Here is a 21,657-nt window from a genome sequence, read left to right on the forward strand (position 1 = left end):
CTCATAAATAACAAAGTTCCATATTTGATAAAATAGGTGGCTGTTTAGGGCCACCTAAACAGTTCTGTTAAGGACTGGGCTCCACCCCATAAATTTCATTCTTTCAGCCAGCTTCTACAGAATATGTGAGTCTGTGTGTCATAGCCAAAGCACAGTAAGGGAAGATTTGTAATAGAGAACAGAGGAGAATTCAAAAAGCACATGTAAAGATGGCAGAAAGCCTAACTTAAATTTTTCAAATCTAAGGAAAATAATGCAAATCAATAGGAAGCTGGGCTTCACCACCCCTGTGATCAGAGGAGTTTCTGTTTGGGAATACACTGCAGCCCCAGGCCCTTTGGGCAGGATTTCACATCAGCTCTGCTCCTGTGGATTCCACCAGTTAATAATGCTGGGAGCAGAGATGATGACCATGGTCTCCTGTCTCAAAGTCTTTTTTGACCAGAGGAACAGTTGGTTTGGTTGTGTCTTCATGCCTGTGGCTTTGGTGAGAGGCAGAGATGACCTTACCATTGGTACTTACTTTGTCTAACAGAGAGGACTTACAGAACACCCTCTGATCCTGTTAGTGCAGTGACAGTGATGTGCAGAACAATTCCTGGGTGAGATCCCTCACAGTCACAGCTCTATGTGACTACAAGAGAGAAAAGTGACTGCAGCTTTTTAAAGCTCTCCCTGCCTGCTCCGCAAACATACAATTTTCAGCAATCTGGGGATTGGCAACATTCTAAAAATCCCTGAAAAAGTCATTTCTCAGCATTTTAATACATCACTGTTTTGCCTTTGTAAGTTATTTTTCATCATTTATTTAGGAAACACATTTCTGCATATTCTCAGCCTGTTGCTGCCATAAATGTTGAGATTCTATTATTTCCAATGATCACAGTAGCTATTTGGAGTCTATATAAGCTGAAGAAGAAGTATCCAGACAGTTTATTATAAAGTTAAATGCAACTGTTCTCAGTATAAAAAAAAAAGGTGTTGATCTTTTTTTGGTTTTTTTTTTTTGTTTTTTTAAATATCACTCTCTAGAGGAATTTTCACAAGCATTTCCCTCTCATCGTTTCTTGGCATGTAGAAATTAGAGCATGTTACATTTTCTCCTATGTTACTTCTGTTTTAAACAGATAGTGATTGCAATGTATAGTGCTGAAGAAGCACACAAGGCTGTGGGAAAACCATGCATTTTAAAAATAGTTGCTTTTATGGACATGCACAGGAAAAAGCATGTGAAAAATTTGGACTAACCCTGAGTTGTACTGTGGAGAATTACACAGTTCAAATTTGGTTTCTAATTATTTCTAACCTTATTATAGAACATAACATAGTCTATTTATTTTACTTTTTTTTCAAGGTGAAAGTAGCCCTAGTGAAACTGATGTTCCCAACCAGTTTATCTCCAGGAAAACTTGAAGATACAAGCTCTAGAAAGATAAAGAATTCCTTCTGTTCCAGCCTATCCTCTCTGTCTGCTGCAGTTTCCAGTATTCCCCTCAACTCAGGACAAAAATGGCAATAATATCTCTTATGGAAGGAAACAAAATGGGCTACAACCATCAGCCTACCCTGTAAAGTTCATAGAAAAGGCAATTCCAAGCTGTGCCAACCACATTAACCTTGACTGCAGCAGCATAAACATGAAATTACAGCATTCTCAGTCACAGGATTCTCTTGTTTAAAATAGAGAGTTTCTACTAAAACACAGAAAAAGAGTTAGTGATGTGTCCCTGACAAAAAGCCTTCCCACATCTGCAAAAGGAATACTGTTCCACTCCAGTTTTCCCATGGTACATTTTATATTGACTGACTTGACTGAAAATTATGACAAAGATCCTCTCTTGGTACACGTTCCAGTTGAAAGAATGTGAAAAAAAATATTTCCTGTTTACCATGTGAATGTCTGCTACAGCATTTCCCATAGCATCAGTATTCCTGGGGAGGGGAAATATCTGTGTCAGAAGTGCTTTTTCAGATGGAGGTTAGATATTTAAGAAAATGGAAGCTCATCAAATCCTGCAAACTCTGTTTTACTGTGACTGAAAGCCAGCAGCAAAAGGAATAAGATACACAAAAGGCTTCATCTATGACACAGGCTCAATTAAACTCAGAAAATTGGTAAGAGGTCTTGTAAATGAAAAATCATCTTGAATTCACCCTGTAGTCCTTTCTTGTCACTTCCTAAAAAGGTTCATAATACAGTTCAGCTTCAAAAGAAAGTACCAGGATTCCCAAATACATCCATTTAATCTATGCCAACATGAAGACACCATCTGAAGCATTCCAGAAAGCTCTTGATAAGTATTGCATGATGCTTCTGAGGCAGACAGTGATTTTGCATGAGGGCCTTATGCAATTCACAGGAAAATTAACTGTGCAGGAAGACTGGGGAGCTGAGATTTCAGATCAGCCTCCTTAGTTTAGGCTGACCAGTGGCTTCCCTATGTGCATAGCTCATCTTTCATTTCCCAGCTGCCCTCACCTTATTCTCATATGGCACAGCACTCACTTCATTCCAAGCCTTTCAGGTATGTAATACGGGATGCAAATTATTTGTCTCAGGGTAGGAAGAAATTAAGATCTCCTTTGCAAATTCCAGCCTATTAATTCAGTCTTCAGTAGACACTGTTCTCTGTACTTTACATAAACTTTGGAAACACAGCCCTGCAGAATAGCTTTACACTTTCAATCACTGGGAATAAATTCAGCTCACAGAAATTGAAATTATAGAAAAGGCTGTAGAGATGGCAGTCTGTTCTACTTATGCAGTCCTCAGAGGGGAAAGAAAAAAAAAAAAAAAGAAATTGCTCTTCCACAAAGTTTAAACAGCAGAAAGTAAAAAGCAGGAAAACAGGAAGTTGCCTGATGACTGGAGCTGATTTAGATAGTTTAAAGGATCCAAATAATTATTTTCAACAGCAGCTCTGAAACAGGACCTGTAAAGTGACTGCAGAACAAGAACTACACAGGTGTGGTACCCAAACCAATTTGCCATAGGTACTCAAATAGAAGTCAGTAAAAATTTAAAGCAAAATTTGCTACAGTGTTTAGTTATAGGGCTTTGAATTTTTTTTACGATTATATGTCACTGCAGCAGCTCAAATGTTAAAGGTGCAGCATATATGTAAGCGTGAAAGCTTTCAGTATGATTTCTTAATCTTCCCCTCACATCCAGAGAAAATGGAAAAGGAGGTACTCATCAGCAACACAGCTGAGAGCATCACAGCCCTGTGGTATTTGTCCCAACCTGACAGGAAAGTAAATATCTTTCTCTATGTATATCTTGAATTCTAAACTGCATGTAGCCAGGAGTACTTACCAATATGCATAACACACAAAAAACAGAAAGTGTTTAAAGGCTTAAATAAATTGAAAAAAATCCCAAACCACCCAGTGTCTGGCAACTTGCACAAGGCCATAATGGAAATTCGTCACAGAACAATTTTGTTCCTTCAAGTCTGTAAGTAGCATTGTAACAGATGTCCATTGTCTTTCCAAATGAACTGAAAACACTCCTCTGCTCCACCATCAGTACATTTTCAGGTTCAGAAGAAAAGGACATTTGCTGGCTTTTTTCCCCACACTACTCACATGAGAAACTACATATTTTCATCAAGGTGGCTTTCTTTTTGTCTCAAGACGTAAAATACATTATTTTACATACTGACATTGACTATGCTTTTCTTTCCATGAGACAGTATCAGAAAACAACTAGGACTTCACTAGCTGGATATTAACATTACCTATTATACCACTTCTAATCTTTATGATGAACTTGTTCATCAAAACTATCCATATCTGTCACTGTACCACATTCACTTCTGTTAGTGCAGTATTAGCACTACTACATTGCACTATACTACTGCATTAATGGTAAAATTTTCAGAGGCTTCTTACAGCTACTGACTCTCTTAGGTGCTTCCAAAAGCACCTAAGAGAGTCAGTAGCTGTAAGAAGCCTCTGAAAATTTTTTTCACTTTATTTGCTTTTGGATTTAATTTTTTAAAATTTATTTTAAAAAGCCTATTTTTTTCATTTCTAATGGGCTAATGGAGTAGTGCATATTAACAACAGATGCTGTTTCTAAAAGCAGCAGAAATACAGCTAAACAAACAGAAAGAACACTACAAATATATTCTCACCTGTATTCACAGGGCTTGCAATGCTGTAAAAAAGAAAAACTATTAATGCCAGCTGCATGTTAACAGATGATATGGTGAAAATCATTTAGTCCTGTCAGCAATGTTACAAAAAAAAAACTCAAACCAACAAACAAACAAAAAAACAAATGCAAAACAAAAAAACTTTTTCTGCTATAATTAATTCTTCTCATATTTCTAGAGTCTGAGATTTCTCCTTTCTTTTAGACTTTTAAACAACAGATATAATTCACACATGAGCTACCTTCTAATGCATTTCTCTGTAACTCATGCTTGACCCAGAGACAAAGATCTTCATCTTTGTAAGCAGCTCCTGTGGTACAGGCAGCCCTTCCAGAATGCTACTGAAACACATTGCAAAAAACTTCTCTCTCTAACCTCAGGAAGACAGACTATGGATTGAGGAAAGGGAATTTTGCCCTTAGTATTTGTCTTCAGCAAAATAAGTACAAAAACGTAATCTCCAATACTTGTTGAGCAGGTGAAAGCCATTGATATTTCTGTCCCAGAGCTCTTGGATATTTTCAAATAAGACAAATTCCAACTTCCTCAAGACCAACAGCAATACTAATTTCCTCTTCAAATATCAATAAGCTTAAGTTAAGGTACTTTTACATTTATATTTTCCATTATCTGCAAGGAAATATACATACCCAGGCTTGATTTTTGTATGTTTCTGATGACATTCTTCAATGTCAAAGGGCTAAAAATGCTGAGGAAAGCACACCAAATGGGACAGTGACCATCAACAGCAAAGCACCATGGTGTGCTACAAGAGCTAAGTCTGCACAACAAGCAGAAAAATGCAAAAAGGCATGTGACTGACTACCACCAATTTTAAAATATTGTCCAGAAAGTCATTAATTGACGTCAGCATATAGATCCTTGCCAAAAATACAGAAAGAAGTGGAAAGTACTAATTAATCCTATGTAGAGAAACATTCCTCTTCTATTGCTTTTCCCTCCAAATAATTCAGAAAGTTTTAAATTTAATGAAAAAACCCTATAACAAATGCCAGTGCATTTTCTCTCTCAGCACAAAAGCTGGCCCTTGCAGCAAACAGAGCTTTCTGGAAGCAGTGGTCACAAGAGTATATAGTAAGTGGAGAAATACACAGATTTAATTTTCTCCCTTATTTTTTTCAGCTATTTTTTAATTTCATTTTTAATGTGTTGGTCAGAATTTTGCTTTACAGTTCTCTGAACCTACCTTATATTTTCAGGATACTGGCAGCTGTTAAAGCCCAATATTGCTTTGGAGTAGACCTTACAAATTTGGGTGCAGGTTTATTTTTTTTACAATTCAGCAACTAAGTATTTCAGTAATTCCCAAAGGTAGCAAATGATTCTGTATCAGCTGCACTGACATTAGACAGTGGCAAAGCAAGGATCTCTGTCTGATGGAAGTTGTCCATCAACAGCAAGGCAAGCTCCTGGCAGCAGGAGAGCAAACAGAAAAGGAGATGTCTTTGCAGTTTGTGACAAAGTGAACCTGCAATAGGTGATAAAACTATATTTTAAAAAAGTTATGTTGGGAAAACATACCTTAAGCAGGAAACTGCAAATACAGGGAACGACAAGGCACTGCCTATTCAAAAGACTCCATCATGTTTTGAATCACTTTGTGCCGTGTTTTACTTGTGGTATAAACACACATATATGCACACACATTCCCATCCCTCACTTGTACTCCCAATAATAGCAAAAATAAACATGAAAAATAATATTAAAAACTCTGTATTCAGTAATATTCACACCAAAGTATATGTATAGATATATCCATTAAAATTATGAACATTTCTAAATATATTTTATGTATCATACATATATTTATATGTATAATTACATATCCACAGAAGTCGTCTTGCTGTGCTAAAGCCAGCAGTAAAAGCAAAAACAGGTTTCACAATAGGACACCCATATATGCATATGTACTGGCTGTTTGGTTTGTGAATTTATTTACAACTTAACTATATCATAATAAATGCTTACTGTTCTATTGTACAAACGTAATAGTAAAGGTTTAGGTTTGTTTTTTAAATACAAAGACTGCAAATGAATACATGAAAAAAATTACACACCATGTACAGTATTTATAATTTATAAATGCAAAGTTAAGACCTCTTTAAATTATTGCACTTGCATATTTTTACAAAGATAGTTTATATGTATCATATATATATATATATGTGTGTGTGTAAATATATATATATATAAAACAAATTTTTCAGCTCACTAAATGTAGTAAAGTTGAATGTTGTTACCTTGAAGTTCTGTCTTCTCCACATTACAGCCCAACCTGAATTTGGAATATTTATGAAACTACTCTACAAATCAGTTTGATCTACCCTAGAAAGCAGTCCGTTATTTAAGGTTTATTTGACAGAGTATACACCCGTATTACAATCGAGCACAGTTTTTGGTCAGAAAGCAAACAAAAGTTATGATGTGCCTTTGCTAGATTGGGATAGAGAACCTAAAGTTTGAACATTAACTTCTTTGTAGTAGTGTGCAGAAAGCCTTTTTTGTGTTTCGAATTAATAAATTAATTGTTCCACTTCACAGAACTGGTCCAATATCACAGTGTTTGAGGCAAATGCATTATTTCAAGAGGGTCATTATTGATTTGAGCATCTAATAATCTCTATTTTTGAACATGAACAGTGCTTTTTGCTACTCCTACAATTTTAACACTATATGCTCTAAGTGCAGTCACAGCAAACTGATCACACTGTTTTAAGTTTACACACAGGAAAGAAATCTGTGTCACATAAAAAGATGAATTCCACTCTGCATGTCCCTTCCAATTCAATATGCTTGATCATATACTTCAGCTAAAAAACCCTGTTTCATTTCTCTAATGATTACTTATAGAAAAAAAATTACTGCCATGAGTTGAATCATTACAGTAGAGTGTTGCAAAACCATGCAAAATTAATAAATTAATTGCAACAATGGAATTTTTCATGCTGTAATAAAATATGCAACATCTCAGATGAGTATCATGCTATGTCATCTATTTTTCTCACTTAGTGCATACCTTTCAGGCACATTTTTACAATACACTAGAAATGCTCAGTTACAGCTTCAAACAGTGTTTTTACCTTTACTAGACGTAGGAGGGAAAAGCAGCTGGAATTATTACCAAGAAAAATGCAATTCTAAGAATATAAAATCTAACACTTCTAGGAAAGGAAAGCTCTGTTAAGCTTTTTATACATTCTTTTGGGCAAGATGAGTTTTAGTAGGATAAAAATGCAAGGAGGAGTGACTTTTGATAATTTAACTTAATGAGTCAGATGTCTTATAAACCTAGATGTCTTAATCAAATGCGAGTTTGAGTCCAAAACTTTGAACAATTAAATTTCAACATGTCTTTGATTCATCAAATTCAAATGCAGCTCCAAAGTTCTAACTTTTGGTGGATTTGACTTTGGAAGTGCAGGTACAAGTATTTTTTTCAAAATATTTACACATACAAATCTGTACTGTGCAAATGCTAAGACAGACTACATTTGCTTAAATAAATCAGCTCATCGTGACTATTTTTTTGGTTTAGGTCATAACAAGAAGTACTATTTTGTCATTACCTTTCTCCTTTTATACACCAGGAAATCAAACCAAATCACAGCCACTGGAGCAAATTTTTTAAAATTCTAATAGAAACTATACTATAGCAAACATTTTATGTGGTTTGGATAGTTCTATGATAGAAACAGTTGCTAATTCACTTGTGACATTAATAAAACAACTTAGTGCCAATTTGACAAATCTGCCAGGGAAACATGCCCTCTATCAGTACTTACAAACTTCAAAACATAACAGTGTGTGATACTGCCAAACATTTTTAATGGCAGGAAACAGAACTAGTAAAGTTATCTTTACTGTCAGTGAGTAAAAGATGAGTGGAAAGCTTTCCATACACACAGATCTAGTGTGATAAGGAATACTTTTGCAATGCTTTTAAATCAGCATTTTTAAATGGAAAAGGAAAAAAAAAAAGGGAAAATAATGGCAAATATATTTAATGCAGATATGCTTAGGCAATATACTTAACCTGCAAAGAAAAATATTCCATCCAGTTGTTGAGGTATCTGAATTTCAAAGAGCATTTCTATAGTCACCATAGATTTAGATAATTTCCATGTAAATTAGGAATCGTGGATTCTGTCTCAAAAGAACTTTTAGTGGACAAAAGGGTGCATCTACATTATTTAGCTGAAACAGAATGGCTAAGGAGCAAAATAGAGGACACAGCATGAGATATTTTTCATTCTACTTTGCTGTAATTGTTTCCTGCCATGTTTTCCTTCTTTTGTTTTTGCTTTTTTTCAATTCCAAACCAGTTTGCTGTGATTACCAAAGAATTTCTGCACTTAGAATTGGTAAGGCAAGCTAAAAAAAAAAAAATTATGGGGCTGTTGCTAGGTAACATGCATCATACAAATAAGATAACTTCATACTGAATTCTCAGCCTGTGGGATCTCTATGTACAGCAAAGGCTTAGGTGCATTTATACATACTGCGACTACGGATCACGCACTGTACACATAAACAGATACTGGCATGTGCTCGACCATAACAGAAGGCAAAACTCAAGAGGCCAAGTTGTTCACATGAAACCCAAAAGCTGGCATGCCTATTAGAGCAATAGAGCCCAAAAGACAGGAGATGGAAAAAGAAAAGCTGTGTTCTGTCTTTAGGTCACTACTGTTACAATTGTGTTGCAGTTACACAATGGCCATGTTATCACGGAACCTCCACAAGAGTGCATTATCTGTGAAAAAGCACATAATGCAGTATAGGCTGTATGTGAAAGGTATGCAAAGACTGTGTTTTCACCTACTGTGTGGATCACTATGAAGATTTTTTTTCCTCATTACTTTTAAGAGAAAGACAAAGGCAAATTAAGTGTTGTGAAACATATTCTGTACAATTGCACTAAATTTATAAGAGTGGCATTACATGTAAGTCTGTGCATAAATTTGTAAGGCTGAGGCCTAAGTCAGCACAGAACTGTAAACACACCATTTAGTGTACTTTTCTTCAGTCAGCTATTCTTTCACTAAGAAAGCCATTTCTAAACTTGGAAATTTCTCTAACTAGGGGAAAAAAACAAACAGACAAATGGAGAAGTTTCCTAATTTCACTCATATTGGGATGGGGGAAAAAGCAGTTGAAGACATGCAGTGTTACTGTGCAACACAAAAGCTAGTCAATACAAAAAACATTTTTGATTTATTGTGATGGTACCACAATCCTTCTCATCAGACCTGACTTTTCTGACAAGGCTTTTCTTCCCAGCAGATAGCATAATTCAGGTATGTCTCCAATATCTTTTAAAATACAGCTCAGCAGGTAGAAATAAAAATGATGACTTAACTGTGAGCCAGGCAAGGAAATCTTTGCTGTCACATTTAAATTTTATCCAATATTTCTGTCACTATGAATACAAAAACTCCAACCTGAAACTCCCTCTTATATCAGGGATAATTAACCAGTACTTCCAGTGTTTTAAGGAAGGAGTTGTCTAGTTTTAAAAAACATCCTAAAGAACAAAGCACCATCACTAGTTCTATCAGCATTTCCCTTGTGAGTGACAGAAAATTGGCATCATGATGCTTAATGAAGTACTTTAACACTTTAACCTGAATGTTGGTTTTCCTTTAGTTTGCAGCAAGAGAATTCACTGTAACCTAAGCATAAATTATAGTCTCCAAGGATTCTGCTGGAGTTCAAACTGATTACAAGTAGATCACACATAAACATTCACAATAGCAATGGGTATATTGTTCTATTTATAGCCAAGAACTCCCAAGTGACACTGGTGTTGAAGCCAGCCACAGTACGGTATAATAAAAGTACCATTGAAACCCTTATTAGAAAGATACAATTTAGAAGTACCCCATAAGATTCCCCTCCCACCCCCATCAGTTTTAAATTAAGGCCTCAGCAATGTAGCCCATGAGATAAGGCCAGTCTTTTATATTCACAAGTTGTAAGTTCTCTTTTGATAGCTGACTCCAAAACATCTGGGTTGTCATTTTCCCTCTGCTTACGTTGTGTCACTGGTGTAGGTCAGGAGATTGGCTGCCAGAGTCATTTAGCTGAGGTAACTCCATGGGTGTTACCTTCCCAGGCAGGTCTACTTCTTAGCATTTTGCAGCTTTCCTTTTTCCTTTTTTTTTTCTTTTTCAAATAAAAATGAAACAAAACAAAAAAACAATCCCCAAAACAAGAAGGGGTGCTTTTCAGGTTAAAGCAATCTGTTGCTGCTGTTCAGTCATCAATCTTCACAGGAAGAGAATCTGAGGTCCCAGGAGCAAGGGACTGAGAAGAAATCCATATAGAGGCTTCCTCACCTCTCGTTACTTTCTCCCATTGGTTAAGATTGTCCCTGGAGATGCAAAAAATTGAAGGTAAGATACGGTTCATAAATTGACTGAGATTTACTTCTTCCTCACAATAATGTCTCCTGTACTATATTTTGAGATTTATATTTATGTAAGTATATTTATATTAGTACCTGTATGTAATCAAGCTTTTATCATCTACACATTATTTCAGCCTTCAGCTATCCCATTCTGTAATTCTGTATGACTCATATCCATGTCAACTCTATCCTAGCCTACAGTACACCTTCCTTCCCCAAGGCAAGCCCTGAAGCGAGAGGTTACCACCTGCTTCCAGGACAAATTTATAGCCCTCATGGCTGCAGGAAAGCCCAGCTCTGACCCAAGAGAGACAAGACTGCACTCTGGAGCACAGGAGCAGATTACACTTTCTGAAACTCCTGCAAAAGGGCTGCCTGACAGTATATAAAATGTTGCATACCAGGATCATAGTATCAATTTTCAACTACTGTTGTGATAATCATATTAGCAGTCTACATTCAAAGGGCACCCCTTCTTTGAGATATAAATGTATTTTAGTGCCTCACAGCCTGGCCAATCCTTAAATTCAAAATTCTGTTCATAAGCCACAAAATGATGAGAAATGAAGCTGGTAATGTTTTAACAATCTGAAGGGGGTACAAATCCATAGTCTTACTTGCTGCGCACCAGTACCACTCTAATGATTGGGAAGTCTGTGTTGATGACAGGCCTTGCAACCAATGGCCAAATCTCAGCATTCAGTCTTCAAACACAGACAGACAAATGTTTCACCTTCATCCTGTCAGATCCCTAGTTACTAAAGCAACAGTTCTTAGATGCCTTTGGTAAACAAACAGGATGGCAACAGTACTAAAAGGTCTCCCATGATATGTCATACCATGATATTACATGGGAATTTATGTGGCAGAGCTCTTCTGATTTTTATGTCAAAGCCTTGTCAAAACATTTGCTAAAACAGCAAATAATCTGAAAGCACAGCATACAAGTAAGAGGAGAAAGTGTTGCACTTCCTGGGGGTGGTGGAAGTCATGATCTGATGAAGTCTACAAAAGAAGGCTGGTGCCCTCTAGAGTAACCCCTGCACCATTTTCTGCAGGAAAATGCTCTGCCAGTGCTTCAGTCCAGCTGGAAGTTATGAAGTCAGCATTAATATGGCATTGAGCCTCAGCTAATATAATCAGGCACTAAGGATCAGAAAAAATGGAGCATCACTATTTCTGTCTCCTTCCTGGACCTGGGAAAGTAATGAGAATTGCAGCCAAAATATTTTAAAATGATATAAATTTCATTAAGAATTGAGAGACCCAAAAGCACAAGCAAAATAGTTTCAAATTATATGGTCTGAAATAAAGGGGGGAAAAAAATCACTTCATCCTCCAAATAAATACACTACCATGTATTTATACTTTTGTAGACCTACTGAGTACATGGCTAATACATGTAACACAGGTGGTCTAATAGCTTTGATCTACACAGGATGACAAGGAAAACATTTAAAAATGTGGAATAAATTACAAGACATGAAAACCTTCTAGACGACCTTACTTTATGGAAAACCAGTGCTGATTTTTTTCTTTTTTTGGTAAGGTATAGATAATATGATTCATTTGCCTTTGAGCTCCCAATGAAGCCCTGGCTCCTAATGTCTGTAATAAATGCCCAGAGGTTCTAAAAATAAAAGCCTTGATGCTGACATGCTGCCTCGGCTGCTTTTGCTGCTATTATTTGCAGCTGGTGTCTGAGTTTCAAAGAACACAAGGACACAGCAGCTTAAATATTGTGTTCAAGAATGAGCCCCGCTGGTGAAGAGGTGATATAAAAATTGGTTCAGTCGGCAACTAAGGAAACACCAAAAAAAAAATGAGGCTGTTTCCTTCTGATCACACAAATAACAGTTACCCATCAAAAATAAAGGAAAAACAAAAATGTAGAGCAAAATCAGCAATTTGAAATATTTTGGAATATTCTAGACCCTGTAATAACATTTTTTTTTTCTGCCTGTGCACCTGAAGTTATATCTGTGTTCTGATTTCCTGTTCTCCATCTCCAAGTCTTAACCCTCAAACTTCCTCTTCATTCTCTTCAAATAAAAAGCAGAGCATCATTTCAAGGCTAAGATAAAACTACCAAACTGCTCCTCAGAAGACTTTACGCCAGGGTATGGATTTTCAAGAAGCTCTTTAGTCCTGCAGAGGCTTTATCTACTCATCTATGTTTCAGTTTTGCATTACCACAATCTAAACTAAACAACGCACAACAGCAAGACAAGGAGCTGTCTGTCCAGAGCTCTGTCCAGTGTGGAGACTGTGCCAGTGTAGCTTTCAGAAGTACCATTATAACAATTTGAATTACAAACAACAAACATAATTTCTGGAATATAAAAACAATCATATAATCTCTGCCAGGTGTCTGATTGCTTTTACTTCAGACATCACACCTTCTACAGAGAAACCAACTCTTGAAAAGATGTTCATGCTTGACCTTCAGAATTAAGGAGAACCTTTATCTAGAGCACGTGCTTACATGGGTGTTCGATATCCACAATTCAACTTTAAATATCCTCATCTGAGTTCTAAAAGATGAGCCATGAAGTAAAACAGGCCAATTTTGCAAATAAGCCTCATTGGGATATCCACATGGCCAGAAATCCAAAGATAGGTATCTTCCAAGATTGCTGCCCCTGTAAAGATACTGTGCAGTTTTAAACACTCCACCTAGCCTCTCTAAGGCCCAGTTTCCATTAAGTGTTATAAAAATTTGATTTTGATCAAGTCTTTACTGTGAGGGTGGTGAGGCACTGGAACAACTTGCCCAGAGAAGCTGTGGATGACATATCCCTGGAAGTGTTCAAGGCCAGGCTGGATGAAGCTCTGGGCCTGTTCTAGCAGAAGATGTCCATTCCCACAGAGGGGAGACTGAACTAGATGATCTCTTCCAAGGGATCTTCTAACCCAACCATTTTGAGAGTCTATAATTTTCTTGGATAAACCAAATGCATTATTTAGTCTCTCTCTACTAAGATCTCAAATCATTCCTTCAGCTCTTTACATTCTCTGGTTTGTTCATGTCTTTATCTACTCTCCTTAAAGCATAGACACTAAACAAAATTCCAGCTGTAGCCCCATTCACATTAAAACTACAGAGGTATAGTTTCCAATCCTCCTGAATATTCCTTCCACATCTAATAGTTGCATAGCCATGCCCAGCAGAGGTCCCTTAGTGGCAGATGACTATTAATGATGGCTCCTAGATACTCACTGTTTTCATAAGGTGCTCCTCTCTAACAATGACATAGACCTACATATTCTTCTCACAGCTATATGAAAAAGTGTTTGTGTGTGAATGAAATTTTTTTGCTAACTACTGCATTAATTTCAAGGCATTTGTCTGTTACTTAACAGAAATAATTTAGTCCACAAGATCCACAAAAGGTCATACAGGACAAAGAAAAAGTTCAATTTAAGATAGAATTTAGGGACCACAACATAACAGAAAGCATGAGAGAATACTAGTAAGAGCATAGAAAAACAGATCTTTAACCACTCAATACAACTAGAGATGGCAGACATTTTATGAAACAATTGCGGTTTTCTAGAAAATATGGATTAACCTGACAATTTTCATGAAGCATTCACTGGTTTCAGCAAACTTTTTGTCAGGAAAGATTGCTAAGGCCCAGGATATAATTACTGGACAGAACTACCTACAAAGCAATCCACCATCATTCAAGTGGAGAAGCAGCCAACACATAAAGGACTCTTGCCTCTTTTCCAGAACAACCCAAGCTCCACACCCACTGTGTTATAGGAGAAAGTTACATCTGCTTCTCCCAGACCCCAGTGTTACTACTCCTATGCTCTCAACTGCTGAATGTTTTCTGGATATTTCTTTTTCTGGTTTTTAATAGAAATTACCTGATATGAAATAAAACCATGTGCTAAACACACATTTTTTAAGTAAAGAGAATACTGGCCAATTTTTCTTGTGGGAACCATGTTGAAGTAAAAAGGACACAGAGGGAAATTACACTGAGCCAGAGCAGACAGGGATACAAAAACACTGAACTGTTTCTCTCTAAATGGTTTTGGCATCTAACACATTTTAATCAGCTGTGTCTGTAGATCTACAGTGGATAGTCCCTGACAGCAGTTATCACCTCTGGGTTTCTGAATAGATTGATGTGAGATGATGTGTATCCCTGTTAATATTCATGCAAATTCTAAAATTAAAAATCTGTATTTCCAGACAAACTTGCAAAGCACTCTTGCTTTTTCCTTGACCAAGGTATCAGCTATGCACATTTACTCACCTGCATGCTCGGAGTAGTGGCCCAGTTGGAGGAAAGATCTGTGCAAGGGTGGTGTAACACGGGATGGCTACAGCATTGTAGAACCCAATCTATGAAAAACAAGAAATAAAAAAAAATAGTTTAATTGTTGCCAAACTACTGTACTGGAAGCTAACAGCTCAAAGCTCTTTACTTAATTACTATTCGTATTAGTTATTCACACTTCTGCATCTCCCTTTAACATCCAAATGCTTTAAAATAAGCAGCAACAGTGAAATCTTTGGTAATTACAAGCTGCTTACATGCCTTTCTTTTATGACTGATATGGCTGCTTCAGGTAAGTTTTTCTACAGAACCTTTTATTATTCAATTGATTCATTTCTTTTGTTCAGGATATGTCTACCTGTTTGATGTCAGTAGCAGCAGGAAGTAGGTGGAGATGTTAGAGACATTTCTGCAAACATGATTCATGTGATGATTTTATTTTTTAAAAAAGGAAGGTTGTGCAGCATTCACAAAACATGGTCAGATTATGGATTGTTCTGATGTCCTGCAGGATATGCTTGCATAGCTCAGTGTACTAAAATGCTGTGGGCTTTGCACATTTGTGAATGGTGTGCAGTGTGATCAATGATTGGTTTGCAATTGCTTCTCATGTACGCAGTTCAATAATACATTTTTACCATTATCATATTTAGGGAAAACTAAATGAGCACATTTTTAATGATATCTGACTCAGAGGCTTAGGGGCCTGCGACAGCTACAATGCCACAGCTGAATTATCATGACATTATGAAATTTTTAGAAAATGTTACTTATATATTATCAAGGACAACAGATTGCATACAGATTCATTATAACATCCCTCACTTATCCCAGACTCTTATAGTTACAATAGTGCACTATGAGCCCTTCTTTGGATGGAATTTTTAAATGCCTTTTAGTGAAATACTATGTATTATACCATGACCAAAGCATTTGATAATATCTTTTTTTAATAGCCCAAACTTTGATCCTTATTCAGAAATTGAAGAGCAACTCTTGTTTTCATCAACACAAAGATTCATCCCATACTGCTATGTAACCAAGTCTTCTGTGTACTTTAAATAAAAATAAGATACACTTTCTGACCTGTGAAGCCAGATGAAGTACTTACAGGGATGAAGTACTTAGAGTTCAACCAACAGAAAGAAATTGCAGCTGGCTAGAAGGCAAGGCTACATACAGATGGGATGTCTGCTCATCCACACTATTTCATACACTGCCTCATTTTCTTCCCATTTGTTTTGGATTTTTTCTTTTCTTCTTGTTTGCTAATTTTTAAGGGGAACTATTTTATTTCAGTGGAAAAAGATTACTCTATAATTGTCAAAAACTAAAATAGGACATTAGATGCAGTCACCCTGTAGACCTTCTGGCTCAATGAAAATCACAGAATCAAAGAATATGATGAGTTGGAAGGGACCCGCAAGGACCATCGAGTCCAGCTCTGCATAGGCCCATCCCCAAGAGTAACACCATTGTCCCAATATTTCTTGAACTCTGTCAGGCTGGTGCTGTGACCACTTCCTTGGGGAGCCTGTTCCAGTGCCCAACCACCCTCTGTGTATAGAACCTTTTCCTAATATCCGACCTAAACCTCCTTGACACAAATTCAGGCCACTCCCTCGTGCTCTGTCACTGGTCACTGCAAAGAAAAGATCAATGCTGGACCATCCTCTCCTCATGAGGAAGTTGTGACTGCTGTGAGGTCTCCCCTCAGTCTCCTCTTCTCCAGGCTGAACAGACCAAGTGATCTCAGCTGCCTTTCATGAGGCTTCCCCTCCAGGCCCTTCACCATCATTCTTACCCTTCTTTGGACACTAGCAAAGGGCTGAAACAACCACTTACTAAGATAAAAAGCATTATTGACACTTGTAAAAATTCAAGGTGATTGTGGTCTTAGCTAGAGCTACAAGTACTAAGAAAGGAAAAAGTGATGACAGCGAAGAACACATTGTCATTTAACCAAAATCTGAAAAAAGTTTTCCACTGCTACTTTAAAAATAACATCAAATTCAGCAGCGTGAATATCCGAATTTCAAAAGCAATATTCACTAATATATGAAATGCTTTTTTTCATACATATTTTATGTATAAACAAGTACCATTTTACTGAGAGAGTTCATACCTGACCCTGAGGGACTTCATCTTTCTTATCTCTGTCCATCATAGGAATAGGTTGAATACCTGTTTTCTTCATTTCATCGCCCTGAAGAAAAGTAGAGAGAGAGAGAGATTAAGAAAACAAAACCAACACCATTGAGACCTGAATTTATTTCCATCTTCTATTCTATGTCAATCTAAAAATCCAGAATTAAAATAATGTGTGGTATCACTCTGAGGCAATCTCAGAAAAATGCACAAGGAGAGGCTCATTTTGTACATTCACCTAAGTGATCATGCAAACAGCAGATACTGTAAGCCAATGTACACACATTTTCCTTATTTGCAAGTGTGCCTCCATAATAAAAATCAACTGGAAGAGTAAACCAAAAGAAATCATTCTATTCTGCTCTATCTGCTCAGTTAGTCTCATCCTTCAAAATATCTGTTTAAAGCACCATAATACAATGACCAGTAGAACACAACTCACCCATCCAAGGAAAAGCTGAGTAAACCAGATGAATTTACAGTGTACCCTCTTTGTGAATTTTTTTCATATATACATATATATATATATATATATATCAACATCTATCTTTATTAACTCATCCTTCCTTAGATTACAAAAAATTACCATCTGGACTGGCACAATTATGTCCATAATTCCATCTTTACTATTTTTGAGTATGGAAAATCAGTTTTATCCTTCCTTCTCCACTAGGTTCATAAGATTTGCGTTCAAAAGCAAATTTATAAGCAAAAAAGTTGAGTATGTAATCAGTGAGGCATGTCAACATTATACCTCCATTCTACCACTCATAAGAACACACACTTTCCAGTGCAGGCATTTCAGAAAGTGAGTGCTGAACTAGATTTCTGAGCTTACACAGTCAGCATTTTTCAAATATTTTGCTGTAGTCTGAGCTGTTTACAATTAAGAGAACAAGAACAAGTGAAAACGAAATACACCCAACAAGAAGCTCACATCTGGAAATTCATAATGAACATGCAACAGGCAGCGTAACAATCTCCACACTAAATGCATGCTACATGAACTTCACAGGCCTGGTTTCTATTTTATGCCTGTGTAAAACAAATAAGCCCACTGAACACTGCAAGATTCCACAGGGCACACAAAAGAAAACACTTTATCATACACATGTGCGATAGCAGTCCTGAAAATATAGCTGTATCTCCAAAAGTCGCATAACTCCACTTTGTGCAATTTATTCCTTATGCCCAGAGCAGTCACTTCCTCTTAAAAATTAAACAATTAGGATATTTACACCTCTGCATATGACATGTGAGAGACTGCATATTTATTTATGAACGTGATTACATTACTACAGCTTAATTCCTTGTTTCAATTCTCAGTACATAGTAATTGCAGAGCAACTTTCAATGTATTGAAGACCCAGCTCTCTCCGAGACACTTGTTTAGCTGGCTCACAGAGAAGACTTAAAAATTTAATGGTTTTCATATTTACTCTAGCATTTTCTGTCCTCACACTATAGCTTTATAAGTATGTTTCAAGGCAGCTGACCTGGAAGCTGGTTTCATATTTTGCATTTCTACAAAAATTACAGTTAGTGACTTCTTCTATGTTCTGTTGCTTGATCACTTTATGTTAGGACATACTTTCTACATTATCTTGAACAGAGAGAAAAAACACTGCCTGAAAATTAGATAGCTAACTCACCGCTTTAAATAACTTCAGAGTAAGCAACAAACACACATGCACCAGTGAAGTCTCTTCAAAACAAGCACACCAAGATGTTGATTGAAAAATACTTATGGTTGGGTTTTTCCTTCATGGATGCTTCTGTTTATAAGGAGAGTAAACAAAAGAATCACACATACCTCAGCCCAGAACTCTGCATATATATCATTGGCTGTCAGTCTGGTAACTGGCCACAACTTTGTAACAGAACACAGATCACAAGCTGTCATCATCAGGCCAATCACTCTATCTCTAAAATAGAATAAAACAACATTAAATTATAAGTTTTGTAATGAATTAATGATTGCTCTGCAAAGTTTTTTTTTTATTTGCCCTTCCTCAGTTGCATCAGCAGCAGTGTATACACACTATGAATTTTCTCCCACCTACTGTTTCTTCCTAATTTGTTTAATTCTTTGATAAGGCACAGCACAGACTGTTCACTGTATACCTTGTTGTATTCCCTACATTGTTTGCAACCAGAGTTCATTGACCATCCTCTACACAATCACATCCATATACAAGGGCAGAGGATGCCTGCCTGTTAAAACACTCACATGCCCCTCTATAAGTCTCTAAATATACAGTACAAATGTATAAAAAGAAAGATGACATATCTTATTGCTGCATTTCTTTGTTCTTTAAAGAGAGGAGAAAAAAGCTCCTAAAAAGAAGAAAGAGAGTACTTCTGAGTCTGTCTCAAGGTGCTGCCATTGGTTTGCTGGAATGAATTCAAACTCTGACAGAACAAAAATCCAATGCATAACTCTGCTCTATATGCTGTCAAACCTGTCCACAGAGTAACTGAACAACATCAGGAACTGAACAAAATCATTATTAGAACAAGGCACACACATTAAAAAAATCCTATTTAACCAATTTTATAGCACAAATCTATGTTTTGTGAATATAAGTTTTATAAAGAAAACTGGCAATTTAATTTAAAGTCACTTGTTTTCACCCAATGGAGAAATTGAGAGGGCCCTTAATGACACCTGCATCTTTGTTAATAATGCCTATTCCATGTGAAAAAGCATAGAGCTTGCTAACCTGCATGCCAGTGTGATGGCAGTCATTAAAACTGTCTGTACATTGTACAGATAAATATACCATAGGAAATACAGAAATACACAGTATAATCAAACAATAAATGCAAAGTGCACTTCCCCTAAGTTAAGATAACATAGTCATCAGCCATGTAAGGGCCAATGCAAATATAAAGCAATATAAAGGCAATATAAAGGCAATTACTGTTACTTATGTGTAATTTTACACACTGCTGGTCTTAGAGATCACATATGTAAGAAAATTACCATTCAGAGGTAATTATTTTTTTAAAAAAAATTAGGTTTCTCTTTCTAGACTAATTCCATAGGGATCTACTAGTGGTTTGCTGCTTTACCTGTGTGTTTGGTTCTTAAGGTTTAATGCTCCTGCCTGATGCAGTTCTTCAAGTTGTTTTCTGTTTCCAAAATACAGGGCAAGGTCTGTGGCAATGATGGCTTTCCGGATGATCTCAAGAACTTGCTCATATTCGCTGGAGCTCAGATTGGAGAAGACATTGTGCCCTTCCAGCTATGAAAAAGTAAAAAACCAATAAAAAGCACAAGCTCTAATTCTGAGATGATTTCAGTCTTTGCTTCACCAGACAGGTTACAACAGTTTTACAGCCCAATGACAAGTTTTGTTACAAATTCAAATGTTAATACCCTGAAATTCCCATTTTTATTCTTCTTTTGTAAACATTGTCATGAAAAAAAACTAGGACTAAGCCACCAATTTGTTTTTGGGACTGCTCCTTCTGAAGCCTCAAGGTATTACTAGAGAAAAATTATTGAAATCTTTTTCTTTGATTTAAAATCACTATAGACATTACACTACCAGACGGTGTTAACTTGGAAATGTGCGATTCAGTTCTGATCCAGAGTCTGCACAGTCAAGTTGGTAAACTGAGTACCTGATTCATTTAAGCATAGTTTTGATACTCTGTAAATATACAGTATGGATAAAGGAACACTTGAGTTAAAAATACAAAATCACTTTGTTTTCAAAATGATTTTGTTTTTCATTTTCATTTTTGTTTTAATGTTCCAAATGAAATGGTCCTGAAATTGCTGCATTCACTGACATAATTTCCTATACAAAGTTAATTATTTTAACGTATATGAACATTTAGAGGCAAAAGCTGCTTTGTTCAACCTTAAGTTGGATGACTCATAAACAAAAGATAATGGTTTCTGCTATGGAGGCTCTGGTAATGCACCACCGCCATCACTTTTCAATTTCCACAAGGTATTACTGTGCATTTAACTGACAATATGCACGCATTGTGATCACTCATGAAGCTATATCACATTTTGAAAACTCAAGACTATCTACTCTAAGATTTGGAAAACAACTTGTCAAAGTCTTCCTACTGTTGAGAGGAAGCAGACAAAAAAAAAGAATGAGCTAGCCATGTCAAGGTGTGCACATTCAGAAAAAAAAAATCATTAGAATATATCAAATGCAGAGATGTTTTGACATTTAATTGGCATTTGGGCTGAAGCTCAAAAAGTTTCCCCGACTTTCGTCAAGCATTTACATAATTTGCTCAAAATAAATCCTCTGCAGTACAAATAGGCTTGGTTTCTCTCACCATCCGGAACATAAACATCATTTTCCAGTACTTTTACTTAGACAAGTAGATTTATTGTGAATAATGAATAGAAAATACAATCCATGTATGTCTCAATGCTCCTTTGACAGATTTTTAAGTCATAGAACATCACATTTAAAAAAAAAAATTCTGAACATTTTAGTCCATCATCAGCACTTTGGGACCAAAAAATTACTACTGCTGGTTCCCACAATTTAGGATCCTTTTGCGGATTTATTTTGCGGATCCTTTACTCCCCAGCCTTGCTGTCTAATTCCTGGCTATTTGTCCTAATATTTAAATTATTCGGGAT

General features: G+C 36.4%; 1 protein-coding gene across 1 annotated transcript in view; it reads right to left on the minus strand.

Moving 5' to 3' along the window:
• Positions 1–5,878: 5,878 nt before the first annotated feature.
• Positions 5,879–21,657, minus strand: part of PDE10A (phosphodiesterase 10A) — a 166,665-nt gene continuing 150,886 nt past the window's right edge. The window contains exons 18-22 of the mRNA XM_066546695.1: positions 20,109–20,281; positions 18,847–18,958; positions 17,011–17,091; positions 14,862–14,950; positions 5,879–10,554 (exon numbers count right to left, since the gene is read on the minus strand). Coding sequence (XP_066402792.1) covers positions 10,437–10,554; positions 14,862–14,950; positions 17,011–17,091; positions 18,847–18,958; positions 20,109–20,281 — 573 coding nt within the window. The 3' untranslated portion in view covers positions 5,879–10,436. The remainder of the gene's footprint in view (positions 10,555–14,861; positions 14,951–17,010; positions 17,092–18,846; positions 18,959–20,108; positions 20,282–21,657) is intronic.

The sequence above is a fragment of the Molothrus aeneus genome, chromosome 3 (genome assembly GCF_037042795.1).
Source record: "Molothrus aeneus isolate 106 chromosome 3, BPBGC_Maene_1.0, whole genome shotgun sequence".
NCBI classification, from domain to species: Eukaryota; Metazoa; Chordata; class Aves; order Passeriformes; family Icteridae; genus Molothrus; species Molothrus aeneus.